General features: G+C 41.3%; 1 protein-coding gene across 3 annotated transcripts in view; it reads right to left on the bottom strand.

Moving 5' to 3' along the window:
• The window catches only part of slc12a7b (solute carrier family 12 member 7b), a 95,439-nt gene that overhangs the window by 44,908 nt on the left and 29,789 nt on the right, over positions 1–20,742 (bottom strand). For all 3 annotated transcript variants that reach the window (XM_056299915.1, XM_056299916.1, XM_056299917.1), the window contains exons 2-3: positions 5,338–5,432; positions 3,450–3,581 (exon numbers count right to left, since the gene is read on the bottom strand). In XM_056299915.1, coding sequence (XP_056155890.1) covers positions 3,450–3,581; positions 5,338–5,432 — 227 coding nt within the window. The remainder of the gene's footprint in view (positions 1–3,449; positions 3,582–5,337; positions 5,433–20,742) is intronic.

The raw sequence follows: 20,742 nt of genomic DNA, 5'->3' as shown, positions 1-20,742 counted from the left end.
GACAGATGGTGGTGGATTTTGCAAAAAGGATGGAAATGGCTGTGGTGAATACATATTTCAAGAAGAGGGAGGAACACAGGGTGATGTATAAGAGTAGAGGAAAGTGCACACAGGTGGACTATATCTTATGTAGGAGGCATGACCTGAAAAGGATTGGAGATTGCAAGGTGGTGACGGGAGAACGTAGGTAGCATCAGATGGTCATCTGTAGGATAACTTTGGAGATCAAGAAGAGGAAAAGAGTGAAGGCAGAGCCAAGGATCAAATGGTGGAAGATGAAGAAGGGAGACTGTTGTGTGGAGTTCAAGGGAGAGTTAAGAGAGGCACTGGGTGGTAGTAAAGAGTTGCTGGATGGCTGGACAACCACTGCAGTAATAGTGAGGGAGATGGCTAGGAAGGTACTTTGTCGGTCATCTGGACAGAGGAAGGAAGACAAGTAGACTTGATCGTGGAATTAGGAAGTACAGCAAAGTATACAGAGAAAGAGGTTAGCAAAGAAGAAGTTGAAAATTTTTGCAGTTTAGCAGGACGAATTATCCTGCTTAAAGAGGCCACTGCCATCAGGGAATACCGTTGCCATGAAGGGGTGTACTTGGTCTGCAACAATGTTTAGGTAGGTGGTACGTGTCAAAGTAACAGCCACATGAATGCCAGGACTCAAGGTTTCCCAGCAGAACATTGCCCAGAGCATCACACTGCCTCCACCGGCTGACCTTCTTCCCACACTGCACCCTGGTACCATCTCTTCCCCAGGTAAATGATGCACATGCACCTGGCCATCCGCATGATGTGAAAGAAAATATGATTCATCAGACCAGACCACCTTCTTCCATTACTCCAAGGTCTAGTTCTGATGCTCACGTGCCCATTGTAGCTGCTTTCGGCAGTGGACAGGCATCTTCATTGGCACTCTGACCGGTCTGTGGCTATGCAGCCCCATACACAGCGAGCTGCAATGCATGGTGTGTTTTGACACCTGTCTATCATAGCAAGCATTAACTTTTTTCAGCAATTTGAGCTACAGCAGCTCATCTGTGGATCAGACCAGATAGGCTTGTCTTTGCTCCCCACACACGTCAATGAGCCGTGGGTGCTCGTGACCCTGGTTGTCCTTCCTTGGACCACTTCCGGTAGATACTGTCCACTGCATACTGGGAACACCCCGCATACTGGGAACACCCCACAAGACCTGCCGTTTTGGAGATGCTCTGATCCAGTCATCTAGCCATCACAATTTGGCCTTTGTCAAAGTTGCTAATTTTTCCTGCTTCCAACACGTCAACTTCAAGAACTGACGATGCACTTACTGCCTAATATATCCCACCCCTTTACAGGTGTCATTGTAATGAGATAATCATTGTTATTCACTTACCTGAAGGGTTGGGCATTAAGAACCAGTTCCAAGTTAAGAACTGGTTCCAAAATTCCGATTCCATTGGCATTGTTAAGAAATTTAAATTTAAATTCTGCTCATCGGTTCCTAAACAAATTTCACTCATACCAGTTTCAGTTTCAGTACCAGGACCTGTATATCCATCTGTGTGGCTGTGCCTATAACAGCAGTAGCGAACACACGTGTGGGTAGAGCCGGTGGCAATCATGGAGCACAGCAAGTGCTAAAAAGAAGGGCTTATTTTGTTTGAAACCATGATGGGTCAGCACAGTGTAACACCTGTGCCAAACGTATTTCATGGAAGGGAGGATGCGCTACTAACATGACAAAACACTTTTGCCAGCACAGTGTGAAGATGTGTTGGCCCTGTGATGGCCTGGCGGCCTGCCCAGGGTGTCTCTCCGCCTGCCATCCAATGACTGCTGGGATAGGCTCCATTATCCCCATGACCCTGAGAGCAGGATATGCGGTTTGGATAATGGATGGATGGATGGTATACAAATCAATGAGTGTACCATACTTGATGTGTTGCGCTGGTCTCCCTCTCCCTCATATGCCTCCTCAGTCAACCCTCAGCCAATAGCCAGCACCTCATCGTAATTATGAAAGTGAAAATTAAATAGCGTTTGTCTTATTCTTAACAGCAAGACAGCAAACTAGCTATACTTGATCGAATTGCTAAAAACTGTCAAAATTGTGCATAGACTGTAATGTATTTTTTATAGATTAACGTTCGCACAGCCGTTCCTACTTCTCTCGTCAACATCCACATAGGTTGCAACTCCCCAAACTGTAAATTAATTGGTTTTTAGACTATTGCCGTGTTGTCATTTCAGCGGGTTTCAGTGTTACAGTTACAGAACAGTGAATGAAAAAAGAATGAACAGATTATTATTGAATCATATCATTTAATAACAGCAACCAAATTAAACTGTATGAAATTAATTTACTGGTTCCACAGACTGTATGAAGTCAATTGTGAATATGAATATGACTGAATATAACTTGTGAAAAAATCTTTACACAAGTTATATTCATAAGGGTTTTCAATAGGAAATAAGTATATGACCTATTTTGGAACCGCCCCGCAAAGAATTGGAATTGAGAATCGTTAAGAACCGGAATCGATACGCAGAACGAAATCAGAATAGTTAATTGTTAAATTAACCCAATTTGCCCTCGGGGATGAATAAAGTATTCTGATTCTGATTAAAATCCAAACGATACCCAACCTGTCAGTGATTTTAACGTGATCGGTGTATAACAAATAGAGTAAATTGCCCACCATAACAGGTGCAACAAAACGTGAGTGATTTTAATGTTTTGGCTGATCGGTGTATAACATGTAATCAAAAGAACCAATAGTGTAAATTGCCTGCCATAACAGGTGCAACAAAAACAGAGAGACAGGGCGATGTCAGTCAAACAGTGTACACACCCAGAGAGACCTGAGAAGAGGTCTCATCAGCCAACTTGACTTAAAACAGCTGTGCTGATGTTCAGAAGCTTCATGTGATTCTATCAAACACGTTCATTAACCAGATTTTGCCATTCAACAAATACAGCTCAAATACAATACAACTCCCAGGTAGCGGGAGATATTACTGATTTCACTCCTATAATCTGATTTGAGAAATGAGATTAATCAGAAAATGAAAAACGATTGAAAATTGTTTTTTTTAAATTTATGTGGCTACTTTTATTTTGTCTTTTGATGTTTTGTGAAAAAAATTATATCATTTTAGCACTACCATAAAGACGAGTCGAATTCTTCCGCAACTACGAAGTGGTTATCATTTTTCACATGCAAGGAAAAGGGATAGTAGGTGAAGTACACGGTTATTTATTTTGAATATTCTCATAAAAATTTGAGGAAAAAAACAACTTTGATGGTATAGCAGAATATACGAAAGGAGATGAGAGGAAAAGACAAGCCAAGACAAGACAAGAAGGTGTTGCAGGACAGTACAGGACAGCACACAACAGTACTGAGCTAACATTTAGAAAGGTATGCTTTCCTACAAAAACGGAATAACAGAAAACCACTCTATTATACCTTGACAGTTTTCTTTTTCGGCCCCTCATCATCATCGGCTTCCTCATGCTCCTGGGCCCCCTGTGTGAGATTGGTGTAGTTTGCTAGTTTATTGAGGAGAGATGACACCATGGGGTTACTGTCCATCTCCTCCTGCAAAATAGAAAACATTATTTAGTATACCATGCTAAGCAAAAAGGTGTGTTTGTGAATAACTACATTAGTTTCTTTCTTTTTAAGTTTTCCTAACAATACCAATTAACGTTTTGAATAAATAATGTGAACAATGTTTGTAGTCAGAGATATAGAGACAACGTGTAGAGAAAGAGAGAGAGAGAGAGAGAGAGAGAGAGAGAGAGAGAGAGAGAGAGAGAGAGAGAGAGAGAGAGAGAGAGAGAGAGAGAGAGAGAGAGAGAGAGAGAGAGAGAGAGAGAGAGAGAGAGAAATAAGCAAACTATGCTCAAAATGGGATGCACAAAATTTAGCTTACAGGCTGTTCATGAATTAAAGGATGTTAGAATAGCACTACTGGATCGACTTCATGCAATGGTGAAAATAGAATTCACAGTGCCTAATTGACTTTAATCCTGTGATTCTATTCTAGGACCAGTGACCACATAGGCGCAAGGGCAGCCAAATGCCATAGCAAAGCAGCCAACAACAATTCAGCCAAATGGACTCAAAGACATACTGCCTCTTTCCGGCAAATATGCCATCTTCTCGACCAGCTAGTGTGTTATGGGAATACTGTTTGATAGATTGGTTAACCAGTTTCCCCCCTCTATAGTGTATTTGGTTTCAACATAGTGCTTTGTCCTGGATTAGCGGACTATGGATAATCACTGGTTTGAGCAATGTTGGTATCATATAAAAAGAACTATGAAGTACAAAAAGCAGAGTACTAGAAATGCTGCTGCAGCTAATCCTCCCATACAATGATAAATCACGTCACTAATTTAAAATACACATATGAACAAACATCAATGTGCTTTTGAGTGAGATGCCGTAAAATCAATGCTGGGGGTAGCTTGGCTCAGGAGGTAGAGCGGGTTGTCTAGTAATCGGAAGGTCGCTAGTTTGATCCCCGGCACCTGCTGAGAGCCTGTCGAAGTGTCTTAGAGCAAGACACTGAACCCCTAACTGCTCCTGATGAGCACGTTAGTGCTTTGCATGGCAGCCTCCGCCATCAGTATCAGCGTATGAATGTGTGAATGTGAGGCATGCATTGTAAAGCGCTTTGAGTGGTCGGTAGACTACAAAAGCACTATATAAATGCAGTCTATTTACCATTTACTCACAGTGGCTATCAGCGGTTGTAATTTGGAAACACTTTTTCCCGACTTCCTTGTCAGGAAGTCACAGTCATCTCCACTGTTTTTAGAGCAGTGAGGTCTATGTTTTCATGGCTGCACAAAGAAGCCAACTGCTGCGTTATCATAACGAATCAGTTTTACTTTTTGGATGACTTCAGAAGCAGTGTACAATGCTACTGAATTCATCCAACATCAATAGCATTAAAGATGGGTACTTTGAGGCACAGACCTGGGTGAGGAGGAGGCAGCTTGGCCAAAACAAGTTGATGAAAATTACTGATAATGATGGAAAAGTTGGGGCACAGTACTGGTGGGTGTAATTTATCTCAAATGTTATCCTAGATTGGTCACCAATGACACACAATCAATAAAGAAAACAGGTAGGGAGTTTCTATTTCTTGGTTGACAAAAACAAATCCTGATCTTGACTCACTGGGAGGCAGCCAGGTTTTAGATTAATTTTTGCTTAATTTTGGCCTAATGATGCTTTTCATCTGACTTACACAATTATCTGTCAGTCATAGCATAAAAAATTAATAAAAAAATGCAAAAAAGTGATCAAGAGGAACAATGTTATTAACTGTTGGATTAGTTACCTCAAATAGAGCCATGTTCTTGCCATCATAGTTGTTGCCCTTATCATTATCTGTGTTGTTGATAAAAGGACTGCTTTCTTTTGGGTTGCCATCACCTGTGGAAGCAGAAAACATTTGTAGTGGAAACATATGGAAAATCTCACATGACAAGGGAGATATATTCACATTTTATTGGAAATACTGCCATCAAAAGGTGTAAAGTAAAAAAATAAATAAAATAAAATAAAAAAAACATAAAAAAGGGAGTTTATTTGCTTGGCAGTCTATATGCAAGATATTCTTCTGCTTGTCCAATCTGCAGATTCTTTACACTCAAATTGCCTTTTGAGTTGAGCCCCTCAAGCACCTCTGCTCTCCCTTGATATTTGACATAGCGATGACTGTTGTCAGCCATATCACAAACAGAGCTTGCCAGAACAATCGCCCTGCGTCTCGCTAAGTGACGTGTGGTCTTGACCACAGCATATACACAACAACCAACATTCAACACCATTTCCAACTTTCTTATGCACTGTGAATAACAGAACAGGAAAAGTAAAGGGATAAATTCCAAATCTTGACATGACTTTTGGCAGACATTTTCAGGAATAACTAGAGAATTACATTAAAAAAGCTCTGGGATACAACCTTTTGTAGAGTTAATGTTATTACATGGTCAAATCACGAAGAGGAATTTAATAAGCTCTTAGAGCAAAAGGTCACTTACAATGTGAGTTACAGCAAATGCATACATGCCTGCCCCCCCCCTAAACTTGGCAATGATACAAACTCTTAAACCTGTAAATGTTCAATTTTAAAAGGCTCGTGATGACATTTTTCTGTTTGCTGGTTCTATCCTGCCAAACTGCTGTATGCTGTATCTGAATATCAACTTTTATCCTCTGGAAGCAGAGCACCTCTGATTTAAAAGTCTCTAATGGTCTTTCATTTGATTCAACCCACATGCATAGATTATATTGCTCCTTCTTTAGCTCCTTGGCTAAAATCAAACTAAGAATGCTAATGCTTTGAATCCCTCAAAAATGTAATAAAAGACATGTTTCAGGCACCAAGACAGTGCAGAGGTCCTACCAGCACATGCAAGGATGTAATTTTTCATAATCAACCACCCTCGTCTTTCTTTTCTTTTTTTTTCTTTTTAATTTTCCCCCTTTTTCTCCCCAATTGTATCTGGCCAATTACCCCACTCTTCTGAGCTGTCCTGGTTGTTGCTCCAACCCTTATGCCGATCCGGAGAGGGCTGCAGACTACCACATGCCTCCTCCGATACATGTGGAGTCGCCAGCAACTTAATTTCACCTGACAGTGAGGAGTTTCGCTAGGGGGACGTAGCACGTGGGAGGATCACGCTACTCCCCCCCGTTCCTGCTCCCCCCCAAACAGGTGCCCCGACTGACCAGAGGAGGCACTAGTGCAGCGACCAGGACATATACCCACATCCGGCTTCCCACCCGCAGACATGGCCAATTGTGTCTGTAGGGACGCCTGACCATGCCGGCAGTAACATGGGGATTCGACCCGGCAATCCTCGTGTTGGTAGGCAACAGAATAGACCACTACGCCACCCGGACACCCTTCAAGTCTTACTTTTAAAGATTAACTTTAGTACCAGTCAGGCTGCCCCAACAATACAGAGATCCATACAGTAAGTTTATGTCATACCTTAACCAGGCCTTGAAAGAAGTATGCTACTGAACAATACTGATAGAAAATCTAAGTTGAAGTAGTAAATTGCCTATTCCCAAATCACACTACTCAACTAAAGGAGTGCACAGTAGAGTGCAGATCTCTGCCAGGCGTACGTATTGTACCTCCCCTTCTCCGGTGTTCCGAATTGGCAACAAACTACCCTTTTTTCGCATACCGAGAGAAGGGACACCCACACACGGACAGAAAAACCAGTGTTTTTCCTGTCGTAAGAATTTTGCGCAGTGCCCAAGTCAATTGAACGGGAAATATGGAGAGAAAAAAAACGCGTTTAATATGCAGCACTCAAGCCAAAAAAAAAACCTACCTGATAAAAATGTTTTGCCTGTCAGTCTGTGGATGTGCAGCCTCCTAGGCAGACCCTTGCTCAAAAGCAAACAAGTCTGACATGAAATGACAGAGATCCGACTATCACAATTTCAAAGCCCTTATTAATATACTTCAAATATGATTAACCATCGTGGTTTTCATGGTATAAAATGAATGAAGGCGAATGTCTGCTCTGCTGATTGACTTTCATTCATAAAACAACGGTAAGAAAACATAGCTCAGCCATGGGAAATGTTTTATTGTAGCTACTGAGATGATTTCCTGCTGTAACTGTAGTTAATCTTACTCTTGAAATCGGATTTTTATAGCAGAGTTTTAACATTGGAGACTATGGCACCTCCATGTGGCGGCAAGGTAAATAAAGCAAATTATTTTTGGTTCATCCAGTGTTCCTTCAGTTCTCCTGTGCTGAGATCAGTAGTGAATGATTTGATATGATCTGACTTCTTATTTACTTTCAAGACTCATACCTGAATACGCAATGTTTTGGTTTTGACACTATCGCTGCCCTATTTGACTCAACCATAGATGTGAGTTGCACATGTGCACGGTTGACTTGGAGCGGGCAGCGACGGAAAGCACAACCATGAGAAGTTCTTCATCATACAGTCATAACTGTGCATAAAATTTTTTTAGGCTGATACGTCCGGTAGTTTGTGAGATTAGCCGCAGACAGACAGACACACAGACACAGACACAGACACACACACACACAAACAAAATACACGGCCGCACGTGACCAAACACATAATCCCCTCCATGCCTGGCGGAGATAATAAACAGCAAAGTAATCCCACAAAGCCCCAGATAAGATGACAACCAACAATGGAACAAAACTACATAGAACATTCAACATTTGATCGATGACCAAAAATTTGATCCATCACCATTAATTGCTATATCAAAATTATTAATGTGTAAATGAAAGTCAGTTACAAATAAATTTCTTCAGTCTTAGGTAACAAAAACGCTATTAGCCCTTTATCAAATGTACAAGTTTGCACATTTCAAAAAAACACGTCTAACCTGTGACAACTTTACTCCTTGTTTGTCATTTAAGATGTATACCAATAACTGACGGAAGACATACAGAACATAGTCAATGAATAGGTATTCTTTTTTATAGTAATTTAAACCAGCAAATTCTTAACTTTGTATAATTTGTAAATAATAAAGCAAAATTAACATTTTGAGAAACTGCACAATTTCACCTAAAAGGCTGTTCAATATTACGGATCTTTAGTACCTATCACCACTTTACAATTTTCAGTTTGAAATATGGATTAGAGTTTTTACAAAATGTAATTAGAAATCCTATCCTGTGCACACAATAAATATGAATCACAACACATTGAACACAACCCTCTTGACCTCTTCTGACAAAATAAGATCTTGCTTCTTAATTTAAAGTTAATTTTGAGTGGTACAAACTACCCTTCTTCTCCTCCACCACTTCAAGAGCAAAAAAATAAAGTATGAAGTCGTTTTCATGTCCTCAACTAACCACAACAACTCACATAGCAATTCCACATTGCACACAGCACCATAGCAGTCGGGGAAAACATTCTTGAATCTAACTGTAAACCACATCTGCTTCTGCCTTCAGCATTCTACACAGCCATGCACTGTGCAAATGTTTTGAATGAACAGACAGCTTAGAGTGTAGGAGCGAAGACACTCAGCACAGAGTTGTCAAGCCCACATGTTACCAGCCACATCTTGACTATCAAGGCAAATACAGTGGGGGATTTAAGTATTCAACATGTAAACACTTTTTTCTCATTAAACACATTTCCAGTGCAGCTATTGGCATGAAATTAAGACCAGACACTCATTAAGGCAAAACAGCTAAAGAAATCATAACATTCCAATCAATAAAAAAGTTGTGTGCATTATATTGGAATGACATAGGAAAAAAGTGTTGAACATGCAGTAAAAAAAAGCACTGAAACAGGTGATTCCACTAATTAGTCCTCTTACCTGTGATAATTGGAATCAGATGAGTTAGTGCAGTTAAAAAGGGTTAGCCATGTGGGAATGCATCATTTGTTACCAAGCTGTCACGCAAGAACCATCTCATGATGGGTCAAGGCGAAGAGCTCTCCCAAGAGCTTCGCAGCAAGACTGTTGAGCAACATAGGAATGGCACAGGTTACCAACTGTTTTCTCAACTCCTAAATGTTCCCATGAGCACTGTTGGGCCCAATATCCACATGTAGAAGAAGGATCACTGCATCATCAACTGGCCACGCACAGCAGCTCCTCGCAAGATTGCTGACCGGGAAGTAAGAAAATTAGTCAGAAAAGTAGCCCAAGATCCAAGTACAACTCAAAAAGAGTCCCAGAAAGACCTGGAAGAAGCAGGTACAATTGTAACAGAGAAAAGAATAGGCAATGCACTCCACCGCCACGGTCGCCATGCACAATCACCCTGTAAGACTCCATTACTAAAGATAGGACACACTGAAGCTCATTTAAGATTTGCTACACAACATTTGGAGAAGCCTGTAGATTACTGACAGAATGTGGTATAGTCAAACAAGACAAAATTTGACATTTCTGCTAATAATACTATGCGCCATGTTTGGAGGAGAAATGGCTCTGCATATGTGACCCTAAAAACACCATAACTACAGGCGAAGTTCAGAGGGTGGAAGCATCATGGCATGGGGCTGTTTCTCTTCTCATGGTACCAGCAGAATCCAAATTGTTGAAGGGAAGATGAATGGAGCCATGTATCGGGATATTCTTGAGAAGAATCTGTTGCCATCCACCAGGACAATGGGGATGAGACGTGGGTGGACCTTCCAACAGGACAACGATCCAAAACATACTGCAAAGGATACTCTCAACTGGTTCCAGAGAAAGAAAATAAAGGTATTGGACTAGTCCAGCCAGTCACCCGATTTGAACCCAATAGATCATTTGTGGAAAGAACTGAAGGTAACTTTTCACCAGTGGGCCCCCCGGAATCTTCAACATTTGAAGACTGTTTGCTTAGCCTTAGACAAATGGGCAAAAAAAACCCCAAAAAACAAAAGCAAAAGCAAAACAAAAACCAAAAACCTTTACACTGTTAAGAGATTAGTTTCTTCGTACAGGAAGCATCTTGAAGCTGACATTGCAAACAAAGGCTTCTCCACCAAGTATTTCAGTTAGCGTGTTCAATATCTTTTTCCTGTGTCATTCCAGTTTAATGCACATAACTTTTCTATTGTTTGGAATGTTATGATTTCTTAAGCTATGTTGCCCTATTGAGTTAATGCCAATGTACGGTCTTAATTTCGTGTGAATAGCTGCACTGGAAATATGTTCAATGGAAAAAATGTTGACATGTTGAATATATATAGTATACGATATATAATCCATGAGTACATCAGAGAGAGGGCCCCCCAGGACTAGTGGCTGAGTGAGTGCCTCAGGCAGCAGAAGACAGAGAGTTGGGAGGAAGACGAAGAGGAGGTATCATGGAAGACTAAGCCCCTCCATGGGATGTACCAGACAGATAGAAGACGTGAATGATAGAGAAATCCAACCAGTGTCAGAAAAGGCTGGACTGAAGGACAGCACAAAGACGCTGATCATAGCAGCACAAGAACAAGCCCTCAGTACCAGATTGGTTGAGGCAGGGATCTACCGCACCAGACAGGACCCAAGATGCAGGCTGTTTAAAGACACCCCTGCCCTGAGACAGTCCAGCAATTAGTAGCAGGGTGTAAAATGCTAGCTGGGAAAGCGTACACTGAAAGGCATAACCAGGTGGCTGGGATAGTGTACAGGAACATCTGTACTGAATATAGACTGGAAGTCCCCAAGTCCAAATGGGAGACACTGCCAAAAGTGTTTGAGAATGGCAGAACTACGATACTGTGGGACTTCAAGTTTCAGACTGAAAAGCAGGTGCTGGCTAACCAACCAGATATTGTGGCGGTCAAACAAGGAACAGAAGACAGCAGTAGTGATCGATGTAGAAATCCTGAGTGACAGCAACATCAGGAAGAGCAGAGAAGCTAGAGAAATACCAAGGGCTGAGGGAAGAACTAGATCAGATATAGATGGTGAAATCCACAGCAGTCCCACTGGTAATAGGAGCATTAGGGGCTGTGACCCTCAAACTGGGAGAGTGGCTCCAGCAGAATCCAGGAACAATATCTGAGGTCTCTGTCCTGAAGAGTGCAGTCTTAAGAACAGTTAAGATACTGCGCAGAACCCTCAAACTCCCAGGCCTCTGGGTAGAGTACCCAAGATTGAAGAACACACAAACCACCCAAAAAGGGTGAAGTTTTTTTTAAATAAATTATATATATGTATATATATGGGGGAGGGTGCGTATGTTTTATACTATGATTGTAATACTTGTTAACCGAAGCAAAGGTGAATAAAGATTGTCCTCTTTCTCAGCAATGGCCTTGTGGGACAGGAATGGACCCACAGACATACGAATGTGCGCACGCACACGCACACGCACACGCACACACACACACACACACACACCAGGAAGGGAATATGTGACTCATTCACTTCCAATTTCCAGATTTTTCCATCCATCCCATCCATTCCATAGATTGAAACTAACAGCACTTTAATAATACCCTTCCTTCTCTGACCTTCAGATGGCTGCTGTTCCATACTTAAAATTACGGTAAATGCAAGAAGAGAAAATATCTGAGGCTCATGTTGGTTCTAGTTTTGTCATAGCACAGGTGTAATACAACTAGGCAAAACACAAAAAATGAAGCATGTGAGAGTGTGCTGGAGCACATTTTAAAAAGACATGTCTTCAAAAACAACAACCAAGCAAGTGAACATAGTACAATATAGCTTTCAGAAAAAGAACTAAGACGGGCATAATTTAGAACAGAAAAAAAATGCACAACCCAGGCAGTAGCTATATTGCAGCATCACTCTGACACAACTAAGGGTGTGTCCAAGTAAACACAGGTCCTGTTGCTTGTCTGTGTGTGTGTGTGTGTGTGTGTGTGTGTGTGTGTGTGTGTGTGTGTGTGTGTGTGTGTGTGTGTGTGTGTGTGTGCATGTATGCGTGCCATGCACACACTAATGCATGTCTGCCTCTCTGCATGAGTGAACATCCTAGAGGGCCCTGCTTATCCATCAGTGTTGTTGCATCTGTTGAACTCTGGCTGCGATTGTGGATTTCATTGGTAACTTTCACTACTTGATCCAGCTGCAGGGGGAATTAGAGGCTTGCAGCGTGGCTAAGCCCTGTGTTAATCACCGGGAATGTCACTATGTCCTTGTACAGCAGAGTGGGATAGCTTATAGGCATATAACACTAGGTCTAGCATTCCTTCTCATAAGCAGGGATAACTAAGTGAAAGTGTGAGTTAATGACTTTCTTGTATGATGTGTATACGAAATGACACCACAACCAAGATTGTCATTGGTTAGCTCTGCAAGATGCTATGGGTAATCATCGCTCACTAAATCCAAACGTGTCCAAATCGGCTTTGAGGCCTAGCAGCAGGCTAAACTTAGCAGTTCTCTTTCTAAATCAGGCGAGATGGTGCTTTTTAACCTGTAACCTTGGCAATATGTGGTAGGAGGGACATCAGTGAGAAAATTATGAAGCAGGTATAGTCTGTGCCACCACGCATTCAAAATTCAACAACATCCTAATGTATGTCACAATTTATACAATGTTTCCTTACTAATAATGTCAACACTGATATTAATAACAATGATAAATAGAAACAATAACAATGATAATAAAGTGGATGGCACTGCGGTTTAGTTGTTAGCACTGTCACCTCGCAGCAATAAGGTTCAGTTTTCATTTCAAGTCCATCTGTATGGAATCTACGCGTTCTTCATGTGTTTGCGTGGGTTTTCTCCCACAAGTCCGAGGACATACATGTTAGATGAGCTGGAGTCAATAACTTGTCCTCGGGTGTGAATGGTGTGTGGGGGCTCTGTGGAGGACTGGGGACCTGTCCCGGGTGTCTCCCTGCATTTTGCCAAATGCCTGCTAGGATAGACTCAAGGATAGATAACGGATTGACGGTGGAAATAATTCCCCAAAAAAGCTCAAGTACTGTAACAAATACGGCACATCTCAAAGCAATTCTGGCAAATAAGAAATGTCAATGACCTGCAGTTGCACTTGTACATCAAAATCTCCTGCTAGCTCAAGCTGCCAAGTATCATAAATCATTGCACTTAATGCGAAACACCAAATACAGACAAATCATCTTTTGTATTGCAGAGCAGAGTGAAATATCATAAGCATAAGTGAGTAAAATAATAAAATATTACATAACAACACGGGTGATGAGTAGTACATGATACAACATTCATTCATGTATATACAATGTATCGTGGTGTGTGTGTGTGTGTGTGTGTGTGTGTGTGTGTGTGTGTGTGTGTGTGTGTGAGTGTGTGTGTGTGATTGCACGGACGCACAAAAATTTACACTTTCATGAGCATGTGTATTTATGTGTTTGTATTCAGTTCGGCACTGTAGTGAACAGTCCTTGGAGACATGGTCTAGATTAATCTACAGTAACACAGGAAGAAAAAATATCTGACCTTATTAACAGATGTTAGCCTATGCGTTCTTTATGCTTTCAATCATACACCCTGGACTAATCCAGCACTTCGCAATATAGTCTGATGGATAAAAAAAAGGGGGAAAAAAGCCTCCTTTTTCCATTTCCTTTTTTCTGTGTGATGCCACTAGATGCAGTGGGCTCTGGTCAGAGTGAACTGGTTTTCTCACATAATGGACTGGGCTGTAAGCAACTTTTATCATTACTAGTTTTAGGAAATAATTGGTTAGGTTTATTTTCTCAAGATACAACATATTTTCAGCCTGGCATCCGGGTAGCGTAGCGCTCTATTCTGTTGCCTACCAACACAGGGATCGCCAGTTTGAATCCCCGTGTTACCTCCGACTTGGTTGGGCATCCCTACAAACACAATTGACCGTGTCTGTGGGTGGAACGCCGGTTGTGGGTCTGTATCCTGCATGCTGCACTAGCGCCTCCTCTGGTCAGTTGGGGCACCTGTTCAGGGAGGAGGGGGAACTGGGAGAAACAGTGATCCTCCCACGCGCTATGTACCCCTGGTGAAACTCCTCACTGTCAGGTGAAAAGAAGCGGCTGGTGACTTCACATGTATCGGAGGAGGCATGTGGTAGTCTAAAGCCCTCCTCGGATCGGCAGAGGGGGTGGAGCAGCGACTGGGACAGCTTGGAAGAGTGGGGTAATTGGCGAAGTACCATTGGGGGGAAAAGGGGGGGGGGTATATTTTCAGCCTTTATCCAATAGGACGGTAGAGATGGGGAAGTAGCGAGACACAGCAAAGGTTTCGTGGCCGGATCCAAACTTGGGACACTGTGATCAGGCCTGGGCATACATAGTTTGTACCTAATTGGTACAGCCACCAGGATGCCAGGTTTGGTGTTACAAAAGGTAATCTATAGTCTTCAATTTGGATTCAGTTTGGCTTCAGATTGAATGTTTTTCTGTTTTGTTTTGTTTTTTTGTTTTTTGCTTTAGGTCAGGAAAGTTTTAAATTTCTCTTATTTATTCCTATTTTCTGTAACGTGCTATGGAGTAACCCAATTGAGTTAACTGAGCAAGTAAATAAAGATGGCATCTTTTAACATTTTCTGTCAAACAAAACCCATGCCGCAGTGCAAAAAGCCCCAACACCAGCTTTTCTCTTCTCAGTGCCAACACACTGAAGGTGCAGTGCACAGTGGGATTTGTTCACAGGGACTAAATGACGTCAGTCCAAGATAATTTGCACCTGGTCCCTTGCAGAGAGGATGAGGGAAGGTGTGAGTCAAGTAATAGGTTGAAGTGATACAGAGAGGCTGGGCAAGTGTGTGTGAACTTAAATATGTGTGAAAATGTAAGTACAACGTTTTTAATGTGTTTATGTCTGCCCTGTTTGGATTTATTAATGTGCAATAAAGAAAAAACAACTTTCAGAATACTGCTGCCATTATTTCCAACATTTAAGTCGAACATTGTTTCTCGGGATCTTCATGTTATACCAATCCATTCAACATGAGTGGACAGGCATCTCTGTTGTTATTCTTGTGTGCTGTAATGAATACACCAGGAAACAGAGGATATTATAGTTATGTGGACGACCATGTGTCTGTGTCTATGAGTCAAGCTACAGCCTAGAAATCCTCATTCACTGGTATTCAAAGAGTTACCAAGGTTGCATAAAGATGCCTGAGGCTATGTGGAAATGTGAGCCGGCAGTTAAGTGGAATAGTTTTGGTGATGACGCAACGTAAGAGTCTTAGTGCAGGCTATGTTCTACGTGGACCTGAATTAGCTCTGGCCATGTTCACATTGTCATCCCAACCACAGCCAAACTACAATTTCATCACGGAAACTCTGAGCCTTGTATCGAACTAGCTTGGATGTTTGGCGTTATGTGCTGCATCCTGCTGCTTTGGTATTGGCCTGTAAGTTTGGCAGCAGAAGAGAGTAAAAGTAATTCTCTGTCAGAGTTAGCATATCTAAATACCATGTCTTGTTCACCAGTTTATATGCCAGTTGCAATGAAGAAAATAAAATGGCAAAGATATGCCAAATTTGCTAGGATTTTGAAATGTAAACACATTATCCTATATACAAGTTTTTGTGTCTTTCTAAGTTCTGTGTCTATGTTAAAATTCTGAATGTCTAGCTCATTTGAATTTACAGGGCATCTAAACCAAGGTATAGTAAAGATATATAAACAGGTGCCTTAGGTGGTTTTCTGGATGAGCAGGTATGATAAAAACTCAAGTAAAAGAACATTTCACGGCTATATATAGGCTACTTTGTTGTAAACACAACATTCATTAAAAGTATGAGTGCCCACTTTCTGTGAGCTCTAGAGTTCTTCAATTAATGTAAATAGAGTAATTTAGTTGGAGTAAAAAATTTAAGATCGATTGCAAGTATCCTGCAACATGAATATGAGCTAGTATCCTTACCTTCTACCATTCAGCACAGAGAAAGTTGTACAAAAAAGAAATCATTACACTGTATTATAGCAACAACATAACCCACCAAGCCATACAGAATGTTCACTCGCAAAATAATACGAAAAGTCTGACCAAATCAACATTACAACTATTCAATATTAAGTACTACCAAATTTTTACAAAGGCAAGTAGCAAAGCAAGCAATTACCATCCAATTATAAAAAGCAAGGATTTACATAATTACAAGGCAACATCTGTCAATGGATTTATACAACTGCCAAATTCTCTCACTTCAAAATGAGTAAGTGCTCAAGGAAGAGTGTTTCCAAAGTAGAATAAAAATGTAAGTATGCATGTACAATTTGTATAAGAAAACTGTCTTGTCATTCTAAGACTGTCCCTTGAACCAGTAGGGGTTTCGAAACTTGCTTAAGGACACTTCAGCATGGCAGATTTTTACTAACATGGGGGTTTGAGCCCAAATTCACAAATTTATGGACAATTTCTCAACCCACTATACCACCCTGCAGTCCTTAGCTAGGCTATTTATTCCATCCTAAATCAAAAATATTAATTACATCCGCATCCTTCCTCTCATTGTAGAGGTAAAACGCCACCTTGGCTGCAGCCAACGAAGTTCTACAGAACAGTGTAAAACAAAGGCTTCAAGTTCCTTAGACTACCTACAGGAAATTCTTTAATAAGCATAATACGGTATGGTTTGAAGTTTGTGTTCATCTGGCCATTGTGTCCCAAGTCACAACTAGTGTTGAAAATAGACAGCAGTTGGTTATTTCACTTCTTCATCTATAGATTCTGAATCCAAATTAATGTGCACTGCTATAGCTTGTTTGAATTTCAGAATTTTGAGAATCTCACTATGGAGGCCATTGTACAGAAGATGGGGGACCCAATACAACTTTTTTGGCAATGGAAGTTACCTAAGTAGCAATAAAGAGAAACACTGGATAAAAAAAAAAGTTAAATGGCTTTTGTCAATTAGACATTCAAATGTATTTGCCTCCAACCAGTGTTCCTCCAGTTCTGCTGTGCTAAGATCAGCTGTGAATTATTTGCTGATTTGCGAAATATGACCGACGCTTCATTTACTTTCAACATTTATACCTGAATACATCATGGGCACTAAATCAACTGTGCGCATGCATGCAGTGACAGAGAGAAGTATTGGTCGAGCAAGCTAGAGAGAGAATGAAGAGAGGGAGCGATGATAGCCAGAACAGACATTTTCCGAAGGTTTTCAATCACTGCAACCACGAGAGATTCTTGATCATACAGTCATAACTGTGCACAAAAAAATTTAGGCTGATAGGTCCAGTAGTTCCCGAGATTAGCCGCAGAGACACACAGACACACACACACGTGACCGAACACATACCGTCAGGCAGAGATAACAAACAAGTTCCACAGTTGATGCAGTGTTCATCAGTCACTCGCTCCACTTCAACAAATTTAATAAAGTATAGCCAAAACATTATCAGTGCACCACCTTCAATTCAATAAGAAAAATGTGCACACCAACCTGGAGTCGAAGTTCCACCTCACTTGAGGGACTCACAGCAGCCTTTTCTTGCAAAATGTATCCAGTAATTTAGTCCTTTTCGGAGAACGTGTAAAAAAATACAGACAATCTTGCCAGATTTGCAAAAAACACGAAGTAAATCGGCAACAACATGGTCAGTATCTATGAATGCAGCTGTCATCTCACTTAGTTTGCTCACACCCCGCCAAAGGATGACGACACCGGGGCTAGCACTGATACATCACAGGGCCCTGGGGCGTTCTGTCACTACACATCAACATTTGATTGGCTGATGATCAGGGCCATCTTAACGCATGGGTACGCTGGGCAGTTGCCCAGGGGCCCCATGAGCATAGGGGCCCCATGCTAATCTATGTATGTTGTGACTTGCTGTCAATAAATAAATAAATACTATACTATACTAAACTATAAATATTTGTTATTGGAAAATGCATATTTAGCATGTGCTTTACTAAAGTAAATGAACAATATTAATGTTGGACATTTTTATTCCTGTGAGTGGTTGTGTAGGTAGGGGCCCCAGTGCACTGTTTGCCTGGGGGGCTATAATGCTGTTAAGATGGCCCTGCTGATGACACAGTCACTCAAAGTTGTAATCAGTTTGCAGCTTCGGGCTTCAAGGAAAGGCTAGCAATACCACTAGTGTTGGTCCAAGGAGCTGTGATGCGTTTAGATAACGAAGGAAATCCCTTCTCAGACCCAAAAGAAAAGAAGTAATTGAATTCAGACATATTTCAGGCACATTTCAATTTAACTATGAAAAACAAATTATGATACTGATTTTGACAGGGCCAGCAGAGAAGGCCCTGATGGCCTTGACAGCCCACCACTTACTCCAACTGATTTTACCCACTGATTCCCCTCAATCTGCTTGAAGATGGAATTAATGAAATCAACAGGGGAAGTGTGAAAAGTATTGTAGTTGAAAAGCACTGAATTAAAGCAATAATGTTGACGCATATCAGCTGTTACCCAAAAAGTTGTCTTGTGTGTAACCTGCCCTCAAATATCCTAAATGGATCCTCAGAAAACTATTTCTATGAACATCTTTATGCCAAACCAAGAAAGTAGGCACACAGTGCACAACACAGTAACGGTTGATTGGCTACATGCCTAAATTGAAACAATCCACGAAAAGTAGTTTAGTCATTTAGAAACTCTAAAACAATAAAATATTAACTTTATGCATACTTAAAAAAGTGTTTTCCAATCAAGGCTACCATTGGCAATAAGCAGCACATTCTGTAATTCATAGTAAAATGTTACACTAAACACATAGTAAACTAAATTAACTAAATACTTTAGGCCGGATTGTATCAAGAATCTATGATGTTACAATAGCCCTTCAGAAGAGAGGAATTTGCCAATATGGTCTCCTATTTAGTCCCATATTCATTCCAGTTATTTACAAACTTTGAGAAGGACAGTGAAAGGGAGATGTGTGTGTGTGTGTGCGCGGGAGAGTGTGTGTTTGTGTGTTTGTGAGTGTCTCGTGTGTGTGTCTGTGTTTGAAAACCCTTTTGCACTTGTTAATAAATGAACACAGGTATATGTGATGTGTTTGTGTGTGTGTGTGTGTGTGTGTGTGTGTGTGTGTGTGTGTGTGTGTGTGTGTCATGCGGGAGGGACAGAGAGAGTATATCGTCCCCCTCTCACTGCCCTATAGTACATAAGGTGACCCCTAAAGAGTAACAGTGCTTCAAATTGGACATGAGGCAGTGACCATTGGTCCAAATCTTCATGGGTTTAATGCAGATCTGCAATGCAAAAAATGTCAAAAATCACTGTTCTGTACAAAAGATGAGAAATATTTATGCTGCTAAGCAGTACATTTACTTTAAAGGACTAGTGTATAGGATTTAGTGGCATCTAGCGGTGAGGTTGCAGATTGCAACCAATTGAATACCTACACTCACCCCACCCTTTCCAAGCGTGTAGGAGAACCTACGGTGGCCTTTAGGTGACAGTAAAATTTTGACGACGAGGATTCAGGCTCCCTGGCTTTTTCTTGTGCTAAATAATAAATATGCCTCCATTTTCCAAAACTTGAGTTCTTAGACGTCTCACAACACAAAATGGTTAGCCAGCACCAGCAACCACTTAGTCCTCTCTTTCTTCGTCTTCAAACCAGTGCATTCGCGCCAGCAGCACCAAATTCAAGCTGCATAAAAACGCGAAAGGCCCTCTAGAGCAGCGGTCGGGAACTTATGGCTCGCGAGCCATATATGGCTCTTCCGGTGACGGCATATGGCTCCCAGACAATTCTGAGTTGAAAAAAAATCAGTTTGGAACTGATTTTAAAATACTTGTGATATTTCTTAATAATACTGTGTCATTTTAAAGTAAACAGAAATTAGTTTTGAAGATAAATTTCACGGGTCACGGGTCACCCGTGGGTCGGGTCGGGAACCAATGGCTCGCGAGCATGTCCGGGTCATTGTAAAGGTGACGAAATCAATTTTATCAGATAGCCAACTAGTTTATCCGCTTCAACCCTTGTAACGGAAAAGATGGCGAAAAGAAAAAAGACGATGATTACCGTGCATTCCAGGCTGCGTGCACAGAGGAATTTGCATTTGTGGAGAGAGCAGGATCTGCGGTATGTCTAATATGCAATGATAACCTTGCATCGATGAAACGGTCAAATATAAAGCGGCACTACGATACGCACCATGCTTCATTTGCACGGAAATCTCCAGCGGGGGACGGCAGGAAAGGGGCATGCGAGGAGCTACAGCGGAGAGTGCAGACGAGTCAGCAGCAACTACGTGTGTGGACCAAGCAAGGTGACGGGAATTCCGCTAGCTTTGCGGCTGCTTTGGCAATAGTAAGGAATGGAAAGTCATTCGCAGAT

Source organism: Lampris incognitus, chromosome 19 (genome assembly GCF_029633865.1).
Source record: "Lampris incognitus isolate fLamInc1 chromosome 19, fLamInc1.hap2, whole genome shotgun sequence".
NCBI lineage: Eukaryota > Metazoa > Chordata > Actinopteri > Lampriformes > Lampridae > Lampris > Lampris incognitus.
The sequence above is the reverse complement of the archived record's forward strand: the minus strand, read 5'-3'. Positions and strand labels throughout refer to the sequence as shown.